We start from the raw sequence: 19,492 nt of genomic DNA, 5'->3' as shown, positions 1-19,492 counted from the left end.
TATTACTTTTCTGAAGTAAGAATAAAGTAACGCATTACTTTATAAATTTACACAATAATTTTTGAGTTACTTTTTTTAAAAAGTAATGCAAGTTACTTTTCAGTTTAGTTAATTTGATTTAAAAAGAATAATGTACTGAATTAAACTGAACATAGTCACGCAGAATTACGCACCCTATGCATGCGCGCCTAAATGGGAACAGTTTAAGTCAAAAACAGAGATTTCAGGCCAGAGTTTGACATTTTTGGGATGGAAATATCCATTTTTTGAATGCAGAACTTCTCAGTCATAAAAACACCTGCAAGGCCTGAAAGAACTCAAGCCTCAGCCAAGAAAGAAAAAGTAACGCAAAAGTAACTTAATAGTAACGTAAGTATTACTTTCTATGAAAAGTAACTAAGCAACGCAATTAGTTATTTTTGGAGGAGTAACTTACTGTAATATTGTAATGCATTAGTTTTAAAAGTAACTTTCCCCAACACTGGTCCCAGTGACAGCTAGGAACCATTTTGACCATGTTTTCTGACAGTATGTCGTAGCAAATTGTTATGTGGTTGAAAAGGCCAGATGCTTTTGGCTTATCTGTTTTGTTGGTTTTGGAAAGATTTTGGAAACTAACTGGGTGACCAGCTAAACAATCTTTGGCTGGGAAACCTGCAAACCACCTTTCAGCAGGACATACTAGTCAGTTACATCGCATGAATTTGAGATGGTCATGTGATCACATTTTGGCCAAGAATTATTGATCAGGACTCAGAAGTAGATGAGAAAATAATACGGTTTGCTTGACAATCCTATAACACAATTGTGGCAAAAAAAAGATCAATGAAGTGCAGCAGGTGTTTCAGTGCAAGGGTATGAAGGATGAAACCACTGAGTTTGAAATATGTGGTCAGATGACCTAAGGATGGCAAATTTTCGGCATTTTTAAACAGAGACCCCATGCAATACTCTATGAAGAAACATTAATAAAAAATGACATGTGTAGGACAGCAAGGACTGAGTGACTGGGGCCAATGTCTTGCTCATCCTGAGCTTTATTGCTGCAGTGTGAGATGTGCTTTGAATACAGATGATAAGCTCTCTCTCTCTCTCTCTCTCTCTCTCTCTCTCTCTCTCTCCACATGACCCTACCCCCAATAAACACACGGTTTATCTTGTTTTTCGGAATGCACTAGACTAAATCATTTTAATTCAGTAGTTTGCCCCGTTTTCCGGTAAACATATCTAAACATCTTAAACAATTTAGTTGAGAAATCAAGATATTAAGAATTATTAATTAAAAGGAACAGTTCACAAGAAAATTCATTTTTACAAACAGATGCAAAAGTACCAAAAAAGTATCTTGAAAGAAGTTCATATGACGCATATAGTCTTCCAACTGATCACTAAATTTTGTTTGATTTTTACCTAAAAAGAAACTACTTCCCAATGGGGTATGAAAACATACTAAATTCAAGATATTAGGAGCTCAGATGCAAAAGCGAATTAACCGAATGCTCTCGGCACGTGTTATACATTGATCAAATAACCTACTTTTAAATCTGCTTAATCCCGGCCTCAGGTCATTCAGAAATACCGTTTGTTGGAAAAATCCAATGGGTCTCATTCACTAAGCATGCGTACGCACAAATTTGTGCGTGAGATGTGTGTACAGATGTTTTCACGAACAAATCTTGCTTTCAAAACTTTCGCATCAAAATGTCTTATAAATGTACGCAAAAATTCAAGAAGACCTAAAACCACTCGTACGCAATAATCACGTACGCTATAATCAAATGCTAGGCTATAATTATAATGTGTATAATAATTTTGATGTATGGGTGATTCTCACGAAACCATTGAAACACCACGGCACTAATGATTTTAGCTTTAAAATGTGTAATATAGTAACATTAAAAAGCATCAGAATTAACACAATACTGTGTTCTACCTTGCACAATGTGTGATTTCATCATAAGAATTTATAATTGTAAATTTTATCTCATTTTCTGCTGAAATTCTCATTACCGCAATGTGTCCGGCTGTGTTTGAACATGCGTTATGTTGTTATTTAATCAAATTAACACAAAAATATTAAGAAAAAAATAAATGGATGTTTTGCTAGGCTACTTTAGATGACAGAACAAATATTTACTGAATATTCATGTATAATAATAATGAAGGAAAATTAGGAAAATGATGTGTCCATGCCTGATGTTCTCATCCTCCGCAACACTTTTTGAGAACAGTTTAAGCACACATACAGAATTTTAATAAAGTTTGATTTTGAGTGACCAAGCACATGGACCAGTTACTTCAAGATGGCTTCCAGGTAAGATCATTTTTTTACAGTTAATTTGAAATATTGTCTTGTCAGAATGCTTACACGACATTTTGATTATCATTACCGCAACAGATGCTTATTAAATGTTAATTTAATTAATAGAAGCATAATACTTTAAATGCATGTGCAGAATCTCCAAATTATGTTCTTTTAGGTTTGTCATGTCATTTTGAAAATATGTCAGTGTTGATGTCTTCTGACTGTTGCGGTAATGAGATTTTTTAGGACTAATTTTTTAAATTATGTTACAAAAAGTGTTAAATAAGTAAAAGTTTTTAAATTAATGTTCCCATTTACTCCAGACTTTGTTTTTCAATGTCTGGTGGGAAAAAAAGTAAATTTAAGCAATTTTTCAATTTTCATGCTTGACATTTTTAAAACCAAGTTTTCGTGAGAATCACCCATATAAAATTTAAATGATTATATTTTATATTATAATATTTGCTGTATTTTATATATATATATATATATATATATATATATATATTTTTTTTTTTTATTATACATTATCTACATTATTATTATATACATTATATTATACATTATTATAGCCTACTTATTTTTTTCTATACAAATAAGATGCACGTAATGACAAATCTCACGCTTTCCTTCCTCACTTTTAAATCTCTATATTAAAGCGTCTGTTTAATGCCCAAAGTAAACGTCATGTAAATGTAATGAGAAGTCCAAACGTCAATCACTTGATCTCCTGTCTGTTTTCTTTTAGATACAGATGCGCGTCTCTATCATATTAATTAAATGTCACATTTGTTAACGCAAATACTTATATAATGTTACTCCGGGTCGGTGGACAGCACTGGCTTCCCCCAGCGACAGCAAAACCTCCCAAATAAAAAATGCAAAGCAAAGCGGAACTTTACCGATAATAAATATGATCATGGATTTCTTTTCAAGCTCTTTTGCTGGTTTGGGCATGTTTTATGCAAATTACCAACCTTGTGCACGTGGCCACTCACTCCAAATTCAGTAATGTAAGAACAAGTATAAGAACAAACTCGTGTGCGTACGCACGTGTTGTGAATTAGGCGGAAAGTTTTCGTGAGAGTTCAAGTGTGCGTATAAATACGAAAAACGCACACAATTATTAGTGAATGAGACACATTGAGTTTTATAAAAAAAAATACTCATTTCCAAGAAAAAATGTCAGACACAGGGTTTTGCATCTCAGCTCTTCATATATTGTCTGAAAGCAAGCGTTACTCGCCATTATGGTAAGGAATTTTTGTCTCACAGATATTTAGATATTAGCTGAAAAACAAAGCAAAATACCGATTTTATATTACAGGCCATGTCATATGACAGATTATACATGACAGTCAATATTAAATATATACAATTTATATTTTCTTTCCATTATGTAGTATCATTTTAAAGAGTAAATCAAACTAGATGTGGGTTTTCACATGCAGATTACCCACCTGAATTATTTCATTTATTGTTTGGGTTTCAAGTTCATCTGTGACCTTTCCTCAGTATACTCTGAATTATCATATAAAATGTCAGTTTACCATAATGATACTACATTAAAATGATATAATAATTCTCAAAATGGAAATCAAGAGGATTGATTCAAATGTAATTGTGATTTCTGTCTTTGACCCATAGTGCATCACCTTATCTGTGTATTAAAAGACAAAATGGGGAATAGCACAAAGCACAGAAAGACTCACAGAATTCAGTTGTCCAGTAAGGGGATCGATATACTGCTTGAGCTTCTCTGTAGCAGCTAGACACTCCTGAAAGAAACTGACAGTAGAAACCATTCATTAAATGAAATTTTATATAAGTTTTCATTAAAACCACCACAGTAGTGCATCAACTGTCTAGCCAGCATCTCTTTTACTGTCTCTCTCTCTCACTTCCTTACTATGGCTTCTCACCCTCTCAAGTTCCAGTCACATCTAAAACAGTACAGAGGGACACGTGAGAGATGAGACTATAAAGAGAGATAATCAGTCACACCACACATAAAATTAACTGCATAACAGTCTGATGGCTCCAGCCAGACACAGCTGTGCCGGCAAACTGAGAGATTTCGCTTCATACGGCTGACTTTGTTTTTGTGATGTGCCACAGTTCGTGCCACCAGACCACTTTATTGTGGGGATTGTTTTTTGTTTTTGCTTTACTGTGACTTGTCTTATTCAAGTCGTTTCCAGTGGCGGCCGGTTACTTCTTCACGTCATGTGTGTGGTTCGTAATTTCAAAATATGTGTTCTGCGCGTCGAGTGAACTTATGTGCATCACGTGTCTTATCAAAATAAGTGCCTGCTGCTTACGCGTCTAAAGGGTTTATGATAAAAGAGACGCTCGTGTTTGCCAAATACTCGCATAATCTCATGAGTAATAATATTAAGTTTACTGTTAATATTTTTCTTGGGTGTATTTGTGAACTTGAGCGTCTCTTTTATCATAAACGGTTATTACGCGTGTGCAGCAGGCAATTATTTTGACAAAACACGTGATGGTTCACATGATACAACAAACACATATTTTGAAAACACGAGCAACACACATGACACTCCGAACACTTATTTTGAATATGCGCCCCTCAGAAGAGAAGTCACCAGCCGCCAGTTTCCAGCTTTATCAAGCAGAATTTATTACTGATATCTGTTGACTTACTTGCATTGAGAGTGGTAGTGTTTGATGAGGTTTTGTAGAAGGTCTACTCCTTTCTTGGTCTTAATTTCATTTACTTTGATGAGATACTGTTCGTAAAGAGAAGAAAAGTATGTTTTCAACCATAAAATATACAGATAAAGAGGAATAATTTCAATTTCTTTTGTAGGGTGTCACATAGAGCGCCACAGACTGCAGACAAATGCATTAAATATATTTTTTATACACCTCCTGTGTGCATTTATTTATTTATCCTGTTTTTAAATTAAGGTTTGTAATAAACATTATTAATTAACCTTATTAAAATGTACCATAATGCTTGTTAATGGCCATACACATTTTTTTCAATGGAAAATTGACAACATTTTTACCATTCAAATTTGTTTAAGGATGAGCCTGTCCTCCAATAAAAAGTCCATAGGTGCCAGGAGCATATTACAATGTATGCTTTAAAGTTAAGTGCTGGCGTTAAAGGGGCCATGTCACAAAACTTTTTTAAGATGTAAAATAAATCTTTGGTGTACCCAGAGCACATATGTGAAGTTTTAGCTAAAAATACCATATAGATAATTTGTTTTATCATGTTTAAATTGACACTTTGTAGGTGTGAGCAAAAATGTGGCATTTTGGGTGTGTCCTTTAAAATGCAAATGAGCTGATGAAATTTAAACAGTGATCACAATGATGGTGGTTTTTGCACTTGAAACTCAATTGTGCTGTGAATTATTTTCTCTCTCTCTCTCTCTCTCTCTCTCTCTCTCACTCTGCACTAAATGGCTGTGCCGTGGTTGGATAGTGGAGATTAAGGGTCGGTATTATTAATATAAGATCTCCTTGTGACATCATAAGGAGAGCCAGATTTCAATGAATTATTTTTTCACATGCTTGCAGAGAATGGTTTACCAAAACTAAGTTACTGGGTTGATCTTTTTCAGATTTTCTAGGTTGATAAAAGCACTGACCCAATTATAGCACTTAAACAAGTAAAAAGTCAGATTTTCATGCCATGGTCCCTTTAAAATCAGTGATGTGTTGCGTGTGACGTCAGGAAATCCGGAGGACATACAAGGATGATATTGTATAAACTGTGAGTAGCTGATCTGAGGTTATAATTCAATGTGTGATATTACGCAAATGTTGATAGATCTTACTTCACACATCTGTAGCTGGAACATCCTGCGCTCTTTCTCCATCTCTTCTGCAATCTCCCCTCCGCTCACCTCTGTCCGCACCATGCCATACTGCTTCGCCAACTCTCTCTTCTCCTTTTCAGTTTTATTGCTGAGGGGTCAGAGGGCATATGACAGCGTGTTTACTGTACGCATGGTAAACAGTGCACTTTAAATGGGGAAAAGTGGTTAAAACGCAAATCAAAGTAAGTATTGGGTGAGAAGTGAAAGGGATGTTTATGAGAATTCACAATAAATCAAGAACAGAAATTACAAGAAACAAGATTAAGATACGGGAAGAAGTGTAAGGTCACCGAAAGGACTTTTTGATATCAGGTTTTTACCTAAAACAAGCAAAATGTCAAAGAAACCTTTAAATAAATGTCTACGGAATAGAACAGAAATAAGGCCAACACTTATATAACAGGAAATTAAACCAGAGTTACAGAGAATATATAACATTGTTGGTTGACACATACACACAAGAATAAAACTGTTGTGACAAATATCATAGATAAAACATCTTCCTTTGCTCAGGTTTATTTTTGAAGCCTTTGTAATATCTCTATTGTCGAACAAATTTAAAATTGTGAGTATCGAAAAGTGCTTAAAGACAAAAATACACAAGTAAATAACCAGAAGTACAAACACTATTACTAAAAATACTCACAATTTATTTTCATAATCTCTCCACGCTTTGTCAAACGGCTTCTTCAGGTCCTGGCAGGATGAAAACAAGGTGTTAAAGCTTCAAGCATCATATAAGACAAGACATTAAACACACTGTTCGTGTTAATAATCTGTATATAGATAGACATGCAACCATGTTAAATACTTTAACACTTCTTGTACAATAGCAGAATTTGTAATACTTTTATTTTATTAAAATGTAGCATGAAGCTACAACGTTTCAATGTTATCGATATTCAAAACCTAAACCTTTGGTTATTTCTGGCCAGGTTTCCAAACGTTTTATGTGGCTCAGACGTTTTGGACACTTATGTAGAATAAATCAAGGTACAATGTTATTAAAGTAGCCTATGATATCTTCACTGCATCACTGTACTTGTTTTAAAGGAAAACACCATCGTTTTTCAACATTTTACTATGTTCTTACCTCAACTTAGACAAATTAATACATACCTATCTTCATTCAATGCGTGCACTTAATCTTTGTACAGCGCGTCATGAATGTGTTAGCATTTAGCCTAGCCCCATCCATTCCTTGGGATCCAAACAGGGATGAATTTAAAAGCCACCAAACACTTCCATGTTTTCCCTATTTAAAGACTCCTACATGAGTAGTTACACGAGTATATATGGTGGCACAAAATAAAACGTGAGAACTACATTGTATGACAGAAGAGCACTTAGTTTGCAAGGCTTCGACCTCGGCTCGCAGTAACATCATCACTCCTGACACCTCCCCCTCTCGCTCAAACTTCCATCAATATTACTGAGCCCAAGGTCGAAGTGCTGCAAACTAAGTGCTCTTCCGCCATACAATATACTTCTCCTTTTATTTGCTTAAAAAAATTGCCATGTTTTATTTTGTTCCACTATACTTACTCGTGTAACTTACTCATTTAACAGTCTAGGGATAGGCTAAATGCTAACACATTCATGACGCACTGTACAAAGATTAAGTGTACGCATTGATTAAAGATAGGGATGTATTAATTAGTCTAAGTTGAGGTAAGAACGTAGTAAAATATTGAAAAACGGTAGTGTTTTCCTTGAAGGGAAGCTTTAAAACAAAACAAAAAACGCTACATTCAGATTTGGAATTATCTGATAATACCCAGCAGGCATATGACCGACCTTCAACGTTGAAATAACGTCAGTTGTTTGTTCAACGTTGATACAACGTTGAAACAACAGTGAATTGTAAACGGTTTAAAAAGGTTAATAAAACGCTTAAAAATCTATGTTAAAATTTGGTTGAAATAACGTCAGTTGTTTGTTCAACGTTGAAACAACAGATTAACATGGCAAACACACAATAATTATCTATTATGTTATTATATTCTAGATTTTAACTTACCCCTTTAACCTCTTTCAGATCCCCTTTAACCAGTGAGTCCAGGAAAAAGTTGATGTTGTGCAACATGCTCTTTAACTGACAAAGAGGAAAATATATAAAACAGAAAATATGAGGGAAAGCAAATGTAGTCCCGGTTTATACATGCACAAATAACCATTTATTTTTCTTTAAAAATAATTTAATAAGAACATGCTGGCTAAGGATTAGGAACTGTGAACAAGGAACTGAGAAAACCATTGGCAAGGAAGCCAGGTTTGTTTGCAGATAAAGCCTATCTTGTAAAACCATAACGTGACTAATACTAAAATCACTTTTTGGGATTATCCAGAAGCTAAAAATACCATTAAAAAACCCTTCTTCATGCTATATGTGCCTCACGAACTCACAAGGTTCTTCGTTGGCATCAGCAGTTCTTTGGAGAATTCTGCAAACTTATTAAAGGCTGAGGCCACTTCCTGTTCTCCATTGCTGCGGAAATTCACAGCCAACTTCTCCATGGAATTGATGTATGACTCCATATGTGATATGTGCTCTGGAGGGAGAAAACCAGCAGAAATTCAGCCGAAACCATGGGGAAGAGACACATTGAAATCAACAGAGGGAGGTGGATTTGGGTCTCTTATGGCGAATTTGCTTTTTATTTCATTCATATTCACAGTTGGGCTGCAGGAAATGCTTTGGATATTGTCAATCATCAATGCAAGCATGCAATCATCTGTAGTAATGAAATTGTAAAACAATGCCATTAAGAGACGTGTGGGACTGTTTCTACACTTACTGTATATATGTATATCTGTAGATTTCTGTCTGAATGAATCCTATCTGGTGTATTAAGTATAAAGCTATTACCTTGTCCAGAGATATGCTTTGCTTTGGTTGTTTTCTTCATTTTCTGCAAGATTGTGCGGTCAGAGTCCAAGGCCTTAAAAAGAAAGAAAAGGTTTATAATTTGTGTTTAAATTCCACATTATATGCTCAAGTGGTATCATCTCTTAAAGGGATAGCTCACCGAAAGATCCTGTCATCATTTACTCACACTTAAGTTGTTCCAAACATCTATAAATTTCTTTGTTCTGATGAGCACAATGATATTTTGAAAAATGTTAATGGCCGAAACAGATCTGGGGCACCTTTCACTTTCATAGTAGTCCTAATAATGAAAGTCAATGGTGCCACAGAGCTGCTTGGTTACAAACATTCTTCAAATTCAAAATATCTTCACTTGTGTTCAGCAGAACAAAGAAATATATACAGGTTTGGAACAACTTAAAGGTGACATATCATGAAAATCTGACTTTTCCATGTTTAAGTGCTATAATTGGGTCCCCAGTTCTTTAATAAACCTAGAAACTGTGAAAAAGATTAACCTAGTAACTTTGTTTTGGTAAACCATTACCTGCAAGCATGTGAAAAACAGATCATTGAAATTTGGCTCCCCTTGTGATGTCAGAAGGGGATCTTAATATAATAATACCACCCTTTAATCTGCACTATCTAACCACAGCGCTGCAATTTAGTGCAGAGATCAGCTCATTTGCATTTTAAAGGACACACCCAAACACGGCACATTATTGCTCACACCTAACAAAGTGGCAATTTTAACCTGCTATAATAAATTATCTATATGGTATTTTGAGCTAGAACTTCATATATGTATTATGGGGACACCAAAGATTTATTTTGCATCTTAAAAAAGTCATGTGAAATTTCCCTTTTAAGGGTAAGTAAATGACAAAATTTTAATATCTCTATAAAGCCTAAAGTATAGTTCAGTTTTAACATGTACGCGAGGGTCTAGTGCGTGTAACACAAATTGTATACAAACTATGCGCAGCGCCGGATTTTTGTAACTGTGTGTTTCTTGAAGTTTACATATGTGCCAGCAGTATATTTAGACCAGGAGAGATATTGCATTTTGTGTACACAAGGATTTGTTTAAAATCAGCATGGGAGATATCATTTCATTAAAATATAGCATTTATTTTATTACATAAGCTGCATAAATGATTTATTTTTGCTCCCAATGCATCTCATTGAAGAATAACATTACAATGCTTTGTGTACTACAATGTAATCTAGTGACATCCATTATGCAACGGTTTATTCTCGAGACGGAAACAAGTAGAGCATGAAGTTTGATTGTCAAGTTTATTCAAACAAACAAGAATCGAATGAAAAAAATTAATTAACATCTTCACAGTTATTATTTTAAAGTCTGCCACCCGAGACCATGATGCATCACTGTTATCAGGGTTTGGCACATTTTAAAAGCTCCCACAACTGACTCAGTGCTCATGTTAAAATAATGAAATGAATGCTGCATTATGTAGCCCTACGCAGAGATAAACTACCCAGCCTTTTTATATAGTTCTCACAGCAAAATCCTACCACAAGCTTGAAGATAAATCAACAAAAGCCGCCTTCTTAACTTTAATGGGAGACAACATTTCCTGTGGATGTCTGTTTCAATTATCTCTCCCTTTGCTCAAGATAAACAGTTTGTTCCTCTGGGTTCAGAATAAAACCCCGCGGAGGGCCGTAACACTTCCTCAGTTCATATCCCATCAGTCCCTGAGCACGCCTCTAAACTGTGCTCATCTCTTAACCACAGGTGATTTAGCATAATCACATTTTTATGCTCAAACGGCTTGTTATTAACTAAAATAGAGATTTTCAATTGCAGCCTTAAGGGTTTCCCTCAAAGAACCATTTGGCAAAGCAGATTAAGAATGGAAACGAGAGAGAGGGAAAGAGATCATCTGCCATGTATCTGTCACTGTAGATCACACTGAACACTCTATTATTGACTACTACAGTATATGTTTAATGGGTAGTAGTCCAACTTGCACTGGCAGGGCATCACAAAATGTAAATGAACTCCAAATGGTGATCAATTTTATGCACTATAATGGATAGTAATCTAAGCTTCTCGACTCTTTATGTTCTATACGATGGGCAAATGCTGATAAAAAAAGAAAATCAGATAAATTATACAATGAATGGGCATGAGCGGTAGTAGTGAAAATGTCTTTTCAGTACTGGGAATACTAAATCTCTGTGTTAGTGGCTTGTTTGTGCGATCATAACACCCTGTGTGTGTGAAATCCTGCAAATCGCATTAAAATTTCAGTCCCTGATTCCACCTTACTCAGCCAATATTAAGATATACGTATAGCTCAGTGGTATAGCATTGTATTAGCAGTGCAAAGGGTCATGGGTTTGAAACCAGGGAATACACATACTGATAAAATGTATACCTTGTAATGCACTGTATAAGTTGCTTTGCATAGAAGCATCTGCCACATGCATAAACATAGATATCAAGGTTAAATTTCAAAAATCTAATTTTATATTATGATTTATTAAATCATAAAAATGTCTTTAGATTTTAGATGGTTGTATATATATATATATTCACAAATATCAGATAACATTACAATGGAAAACTGACAAGATTAACTTTGCTCTACTGTATTTAGCCTTGGTGAAATCAACTTCCTCCAAAAAAATATAGTTTCTATGGTGACTTCTTCCTGTTTCAACAACCTCTATGTCTTTGACACCCGAGTCTGTACTTGCTGATTATATTCACACCAGCAACAATGGATAAGCAATAAATATTTAATGGTGTCATACATGATCATGTGAGGGGCAAATGACTATATAGAGCGCATAATAAACATTGTATAAGGCACAACTGAGAAACAGGTTGTGATATAAAATCATCTGACCATGAGCAAGAGTCAACAGTTACTGACGCAACACTTCAGTGAAGCAAACAGTTTCTGTATTGCACCATTGGAGATAATTTACTGGCCAAAAATCGTAAATTATATTACAAATATACATTTCTGTCTCTATGTAAATAGGAGCATTTTACTGTTTGCATCTGTCACATAGGCTTAGTTCACACTGCAGGTCTTAAAGGAACACGCCGATTTTGGGGATTTTAGCTTGTTCACTGTATCCCCCGGAGTTAGATAAGTCCATACATACCTTTTTTATCTCTGTGCGTGCCGTAACTCTGTCTGACGCACCCACCACTAGCATAGCTTAGCACAAAGACTGGAAGTAAATAGCTTCAGCTAGCATACTGCTTCCGATAAGTGACCAAATAACGCCAACATTTTCCTAATTATATGTTGTGATTTGTATAGTCACATCTTGTACAAATAACAAGGTCATATGAGACAGCCATATTTTAATCGTATACATACTCAAAAGGGGAAGCACTTCTACTTGGGCAGAGTGATTTGCGCAACTCTGAGCGAACTCTCTGCTCCTCACAACAGGGAAAATCGTCACTTTGTCACAATGTGACATGACTGTACCACATATGAAAGTGGCCTGGGTCTGATTACAGTAAAAAAAATCTGATATATGCTGTTCAGACTGTCATAAGAAAATTAGATATGGGTCACATTTGAGGAAAAAAAGTCAGATTTGGGCCACTTTCGCCTGCAGTGTAAATGTAGCCATAGATCAGAAAAGGGGATTCATTCTTAAAATGATGTATTATAGTGCATCTCCTAATAAAGCATGCCACCATCCAACTTTAATTTACAAAGACAATAGGCATTGGGTAGTGTTAATTTTGCCTCCTATTCCACACTATTACACAGGGTCAACAAAATATTTAACCATGCTGTAGTTCACCTGGAACAACATTCAAGGCTCAATTTTCCTATTCCCCTTACTAGGCAGAGTAAGAATTCATTACTCAGCACGACCGACCTCACAGATCTTTTGTTCTTACAGCAGCAGCTATGTCTGGCTTTTTAGTGTGGCTTTTGTATGCAGTCAGTGCAATTACATGAAAACGCTCGTGAAATTCCCTGTAGTGTACAGAACAGGGAGGAACAAAGAAACACTACTAATAAACACAGACGAATTCTGGACATAGTCATGGTACGAAAGCGATGGGCTTTCAGACCAAAATGTTGTTCGTTTACTTCCTAATTCTCACAGGAATGCCACACCACATACTAGTTAAAATGCTCTGGTTTTTACACCAATGTGACATTTTTATAATATTTATATAGCATTTTATATGAATTCTATTTACTTAAAAGTTTAATAAAGTGAAAAATTTTTGTAAAACAATTTATATAATATAACTATGTATTATGCATTATATTTACAGTATGTACAGTAAAAAAAATAAAAACAATCCTGTATTACTGTCAGAAGAAAGCAGATTTAAAACATCTTTTCATTCATCTTTTGTATTTAAAGTCCCCCTGTGGTAAAAATTAAGTTATTATTGTTGTTTATATGTATATGTGGCGGTTTAGAACAAGCCATGTGCAAATTCATCATTCAACACCATTGCTTTTCCAAAGCTGTGGTTTGAAATCGTCTTGGTTTTCTACGTCACAAACACATTACATCAACACAGATAGTAGTGACTGGATCATAGGTCGAGTCATAGACATGAATCCCGCAGCACTTTGCAGTTTGGGCGGCCCGCCTAAGCTGGAAAACCCTACCGCCTTAACTAAGTTGTCCAAAAAATAAAAATGTTGCTGCACAAAAGGCCTTCAAGTGCATCTCGGAGAATAGCGCCACACGGCCGAAATAATAGCCGTGGTCTGTCACTGTCTGGAGGATAGCCAGTTGATAAAACGCGTGTCCGTGAGAAGTAAGTGGACTTATTTTTTGGGTTTATTTAAGCCTGTTATTGTATTAGTCTAGTTTTTGCAAATTTAAAGTAAGTTAGCTGGTGATTTTGTTGTTTGAGCAAATAGCTGGGTTGCACATGCCTGTTGATTCGATATAATTGTTAAGCGCTCTTGCTCACGTTATTTATGTGCATTATTTACATGCTACAGTAGTTACACTCCTTTAAGATTATGTAATTAATAGTGGGAAATAATCAGTTTTTACAATCTTCGCGCTATCTATCATCGTTCGCCAGACGTTCTACAACATCTTCTTTAGTTTGTGTTTATTAACCCTTTAGTTTTACTTCATCAAGCAGCTATTCCGGTAGTGGCTCAGTGGTTCATGTAGGTTGTCTACAAATCGGAAGGTTAGTGGTTCAATCCCTGGTTCCACCTGACCAAGTGTCGAGGTGTCCATGAGCAAGACACCTAACCCCAGCTGCTCCCGAGCTGGATGGCGCTGACACTGCCGTCGGTGTATGAATGAGTGAGTGAATGTGAGGCAAAAATCTTCTCAATTTTCTGCGGAAACCCTGGACTGTGTGCTAAAACGATCGATCGTTGCACTGTGGCTTTAGCTTTGCTTCTACGACGCAAGCACTCGCTGCTCCCACATGTACTGTTAACGTTGTTAAATTGTTAACATCAGTGCTAAACAAAACATATGTATAAACCGGATTTAGCAGCTATGTGTCTGAAAAAAAATTTAGCATCTATGTAAATATATATCTATAGTCTGAGCTTGTACGATTGGAGGAGTGGAGGTGGGGACTTATTAACATATTCAAATCTAAGATCCGAGCTAGTGCGACTGACCAATTTGCATATTTATCAGCGTATGCTGAGTAAGGAAAGGGTCTACAGGCGCATTCAAGCTACTTAAAAGCGTGAAGAAATTACTGTCACAAGAAAAACTTTCACATATGCTATTATATTCTCAAAGATGAATTTTAAGTGATAAAATTGTTGTAAGCGAAGGCTCTTTAAAAATTTTTATCAAGATGATGGCAAAATTCATCAGACAAATTGACTAATTAGTCTCTAATACACAATAACGCTTCTTCCACGTCTGGTGTGAACGCACCATGAGAAAGGTTTTTTTGTGGTATGCTTTTAACACATTATGTGTAATTATGTAAACCACACGCTGTGTTAAAATTAACACAAAATGTGTTGTTTCAATAATAACACAGAGATGTGTGAATTCTGGGACAACGCATGCAGTGTGTTGTCCCTAAATTAAAACTGGTGTGTTGTTTTAAACACATCCGTTCTAAAAGTGTATTGTCAGATATGATGTATCTTATGCTGAAAAATAAATACTAACTTACATATTAAGACACCAGAGATAATGCACAGTTTGAGACAGACATAAGATTACGCTTATAACATATCACATAAACACTTTGAGCAGCACCACTTCTGGTTTCTAACTACTGTAGTGGGCTTCATTTAAGTTCGGAGAAGTGAAACCCCAAAATATCGGGGTAATACCACACTACCACTAGAGTACCTTCCTCACAGTTACTAACTACTAACTACAGATGGTTTAAAGTCACAGTTTCAGTTATAACCGGCATGATACATCGTTCAGAGCTCTGACTTTAAAGGGATGGTAATACTATGGAAGTGAATGGGGCTCGTGAAAGGTTTGGTTACAAACATTCCTCAAAATATCTTCCTCTGTGTTTATCAAAACAGAGAAATTTATACAGGTTTATAACAACATGAGGGTGAGTAAACGATGACAGACATTTCATGTTTTGGTAAACTATCCTTTTTAAACCTGTGAGGATGTAATTTGGGTAAGTAGGAAAAAGATGTGGTTTGAGGTTAAAAACTCGATTCTACCTTGTTCAGAAATAGTATAAAACCTCAAAAGTTGTATGGTTTGAAGAACCCAAAACATGTAAGTGAACCGCAGATTTCATTTAGAATTGCAACTTTTTTTTCTTCAAGACTGTTAGAAAACTCTTTCTACATTTTACTGTGTGAGTGGATTGAATTGCTTTTAAAGCAATAAGTGCTATAGTAATTTGCAATAATAGATTTAAACGGGGTCTTTGGGGAAGCAATGTCACATGGGGGCGCATACACAGAAAATGAGTTATCATTGACTTAAACCTTTTGAAAATAATTTCATTTTCTTTGAAGGGGCAACAAAAAGGCATTGTTTAAAATACTCTCACAAAATGTTCTGGAATGAAATCAATAGTAATATCGGGTGTCTCCATTCGCCGAATGAATGGGTATACCTGCATAACCGTACAGCAAAAACAAAATGTGACACAACAGCTTCGCCTGCCTCTACTGTTGTGGCAGATTATCCGAGCACTCTAATTATCTCTCATTATTCCTCTCCAGTGCCCTCTTTAATCCCAGATTGCCCCTAGTTTCAATTTACTTTCAACAATATACAACGGGTACATTTAAATGGGAACATACAAACACCATGTTGTGTTGAAGAGAGATAGAGGGAGTGCATATCAAATCACAATGGTCCAGGGAAATCTTTCCAGTTCCCTCTTTGTCATCATGCATGTCACATGACCCAAACACAGACTTTATGGCATGAAGGTCCAATTTTTCCTCTTTGTTATATTCACATATATTTTCTCAAATATTAATTTGATTAAAGACCACAAGTTTAGTAAATAAAAAAGTATTGAGCTAGACAGGTCCAACCAACTCTTTACCAAGAAAGGGTCAAGGACACAGCCAAAAATCATGTCACTATTGAATACACTTATGTAGTGTCTTTTCCTAACTATGGGATTTGTTTTAATGGCTTTAAAGCTGCGCTAATGCAGATTAAGCAGAAGTCTGATCTGAGATCAGTCAAGAGGATACTATTATAAAGCCCGGAGTCACAATTACATAGGGAGTACTGCCTATAAATGAGTTCAGAGGACCTCTTAGACCTCTTACGCCACCATTGTCCCGAAGACCCCTTAGGCTGTGCTTGTGTGAAGCTGAGTAGATATTCAGGGTTCAATCCTGTCACATGTGACCCAAACAATCTAGCATGTAATGAAGTTCACTGTTCAATTTGTATGGCTGTGTATTGGACAGCCCGGGTCATCACCATGGTTACTTCAAATTCCACTTTGTCACCCCTATTAAAGCAGTCATCATCCAATTGTTACCGCCATGATCCGGCTGTATACTCCAAATTGGTGCAACCTGGGTCCAACATTATTAGAAACAATACTATATGTAAATATGTCATGCGTCCAAAACGGTGTACAGTGAAAATACATAAATTAAATGAAGCACCTACTTAATGACTGTAAAACCTTACTGTATGTTCTATATTAGGTGGCTCCTCCCCCCTTTTAAATTGCTAATTTGAATGACGTCACAAGAATCGCTGATCCAAGTTTTGAATGCTTTTATCTTTTAAATGCGTATTTTGTCAGTGTTTTGGAGCACACGTTCATAGGTATTCTTCAGGATATTCATACTAAACACCCAAAACTTACATTTTGATTTTATGTGGACTGAGCACGCGAGCGCTATTTGTAAATGGGCATCTCACTTTTGGTTGGTTATGACATATTTGTCAGATCAGATTGTAGCAAGATAATGATTTGCATAAGATATTTTTGGCTTAATACATATTCAAATCATTTTGGGTCATCGTTTTGTTCCTTAAACAACACTGTCAATGAAACCATCCTAACCCTATTTTAGGACGATTTGTTAAAATTGTTATTCCGATAACAACAACGGATGTTAATTCAGAAAATGTCCCACTTGTAAGTCTCGTATCGTGGACTGGTTCCTCAGCTCAAGAAATCCCAAGAAATCCTAAACTGGTTTTGTTTGTGGATGCAGGCAGGATAATAAGCACGTGCACTTGATAATACAGCGCGAAGCTCGTTTTTGACGCGAAATATGATATTAGTTAACAAACATAAGATCTCTAAGAAAAATGCGAAATACAAAGAAAATGTGAAAACATTGTGTGTTATCAGAACTAACGAAAATTGCATTCAGTGTGATTCACTCACTGACGAGGAAATATAACAGTTAACACAAAATGAGCGCCCCTTTCTCCATAACACAGCTCCCATAATACTATACATATACACCACATTTGCATTAAATATATTACATGTATTTTTAAAAGCATCCTGGTTATTTTAATACAATAATTTCTAATACTTTAATTCACGGTTTTGCTTAAAAAAGCGGGGTTTGTGTTTTAGGAAAGAGGCTGCGCTTAGCCCAATGAATTCAACAAGACAAAGAGCATCAGTATCTGGTCTTATAATGTTTGAAGCATGGGTTCCCAGAGAAAAATACAAAAGCCGACACGCTAAATGGTTTATGAAGCTGTGAAACTAGACAAAGGAAGATGATATAGGATAAAATGCATTCACAAAGACACATGACCCGCTCTTACACTGGACGGGACAGAGCGCCTCATCATTTTTATCACAATGTGCACTTGTCAAAGACAACTGATAAGTATTTATGAAAAAGCCAGAACATAAATGTGTAATCTCATACCTCCTCGATAATTTGGGCGGAATTTCTGCAACTTGACATTTTTGTGTAGAAGGAAGAAGTGGTCGGAGAGCTGTAGTCCTCCAGAGTCTCCGCGATAAACTCATCCACTGATATGAACTCAGGCATTTTGGAGGATAAAAGATGAAACCAACAGAAATATATTTCACAATAAGTCCATATGATGATGCTGTTGGAGATGAAGTAGCTGCCTATGTCTGAATGTTTGGAAAGTTGACACGGCAGGAGAGTAAAGTGCGGCAGTGTTATTTTTCAACGACATAAAACCATGTTTGGCTATAGTGGTGAAAGCACATAAAGAGGAAACAGGCGAGGGTTCAGTCACAGTGAAGCGCTCGATAGTACGCATGCGCAGTTACAGCACGTAACCTACATAGCGCATCAATAGCTGGTGAAACTATTATAAGCAACTGTGGTCAACATTTGTCCGGTTGTGGTGACGCTGTGAAGACACACATTCAGATCTAATCATTGAATAACGGATAAACAATGTAAATGCATGCATACCTGGTACAAATAAATGATAAGCCTCCACCAAATATAGCCTTAGTTATCTAAGACAGTGATGGGTAAATTAATTAATAATCATTAATTAATAAACATTTTAAAACAAATAAAAAAATAAAATATTAATGGAAAAAAATACATTTACAATGAAAATGCCTATTTACAATTACATGTATTCATTTGGCAGACTTTTGTCGAAAGTGACTTAGAGTGCTATACATTTATCATCAGTATATGTCTGTTCTCTTATTGAACCCACAACCACACATGCATCAACTTAGCTACAGGAACACCCAAAATGACATACAGGAACACCCATTTTGGCTACAAGAACATTTATTGTGGGTAAATGACAACATGACAAAATTTAGTATGTTTAGTGGACCGCAATTTAGATTTAGGAACACCCAACTAAGCAATAATAACACAAGTTTGAGCTCCAGGAACACCCATCCAAACTACAGGAACACCAAACTGTGCTACAGGAACACCCATCTGAGCTACAAGAACACCCATCTGAGCTACAAGAACACCCCTTTGAGCTACAAGAAAACCCAACTGTGCTACAGGAACACCCATCTGAGATACAGGAACACTTATCTGTGCT

General features: G+C 35.9%; 1 protein-coding gene across 2 annotated transcripts in view; it reads right to left on the bottom strand.

Moving 5' to 3' along the window:
• unm_sa1614 (un-named sa1614) overlaps nucleotides 1–18,711 on the bottom strand; it is a 46,501-nt gene extending 27,790 nt beyond the window's left edge. The window contains exons 1-8 of one of the 2 annotated variants that reach the window (XM_055184252.2): nucleotides 18,361–18,711; nucleotides 9,032–9,104; nucleotides 8,569–8,714; nucleotides 8,183–8,257; nucleotides 6,809–6,858; nucleotides 6,121–6,250; nucleotides 4,973–5,058; nucleotides 4,018–4,093 (exon numbers count right to left, since the gene is read on the bottom strand). In XM_055184252.2, the coding sequence (XP_055040227.2) occupies nucleotides 4,018–4,093; nucleotides 4,973–5,058; nucleotides 6,121–6,250; nucleotides 6,809–6,858; nucleotides 8,183–8,257; nucleotides 8,569–8,714; nucleotides 9,032–9,104; nucleotides 18,361–18,486 (762 nt within the window). In that variant the 5' untranslated portion in view covers nucleotides 18,487–18,711. The remainder of the gene's footprint in view (nucleotides 1–4,017; nucleotides 4,094–4,972; nucleotides 5,059–6,120; nucleotides 6,251–6,808; nucleotides 6,859–8,182; nucleotides 8,258–8,568; nucleotides 8,715–9,031; nucleotides 9,105–18,360) is intronic. The other variant, XM_055184253.2, reaches the window with a different exon arrangement.
• Nucleotides 18,712–19,492: the final 781 nt, after the last annotated feature.

This window comes from Misgurnus anguillicaudatus, chromosome 14 (genome assembly GCF_027580225.2).
Source record: "Misgurnus anguillicaudatus chromosome 14, ASM2758022v2, whole genome shotgun sequence".
NCBI classification, from domain to species: Eukaryota; Metazoa; Chordata; class Actinopteri; order Cypriniformes; family Cobitidae; genus Misgurnus; species Misgurnus anguillicaudatus.
This window is presented reverse-complemented; position numbering and strand designations above follow the sequence as displayed.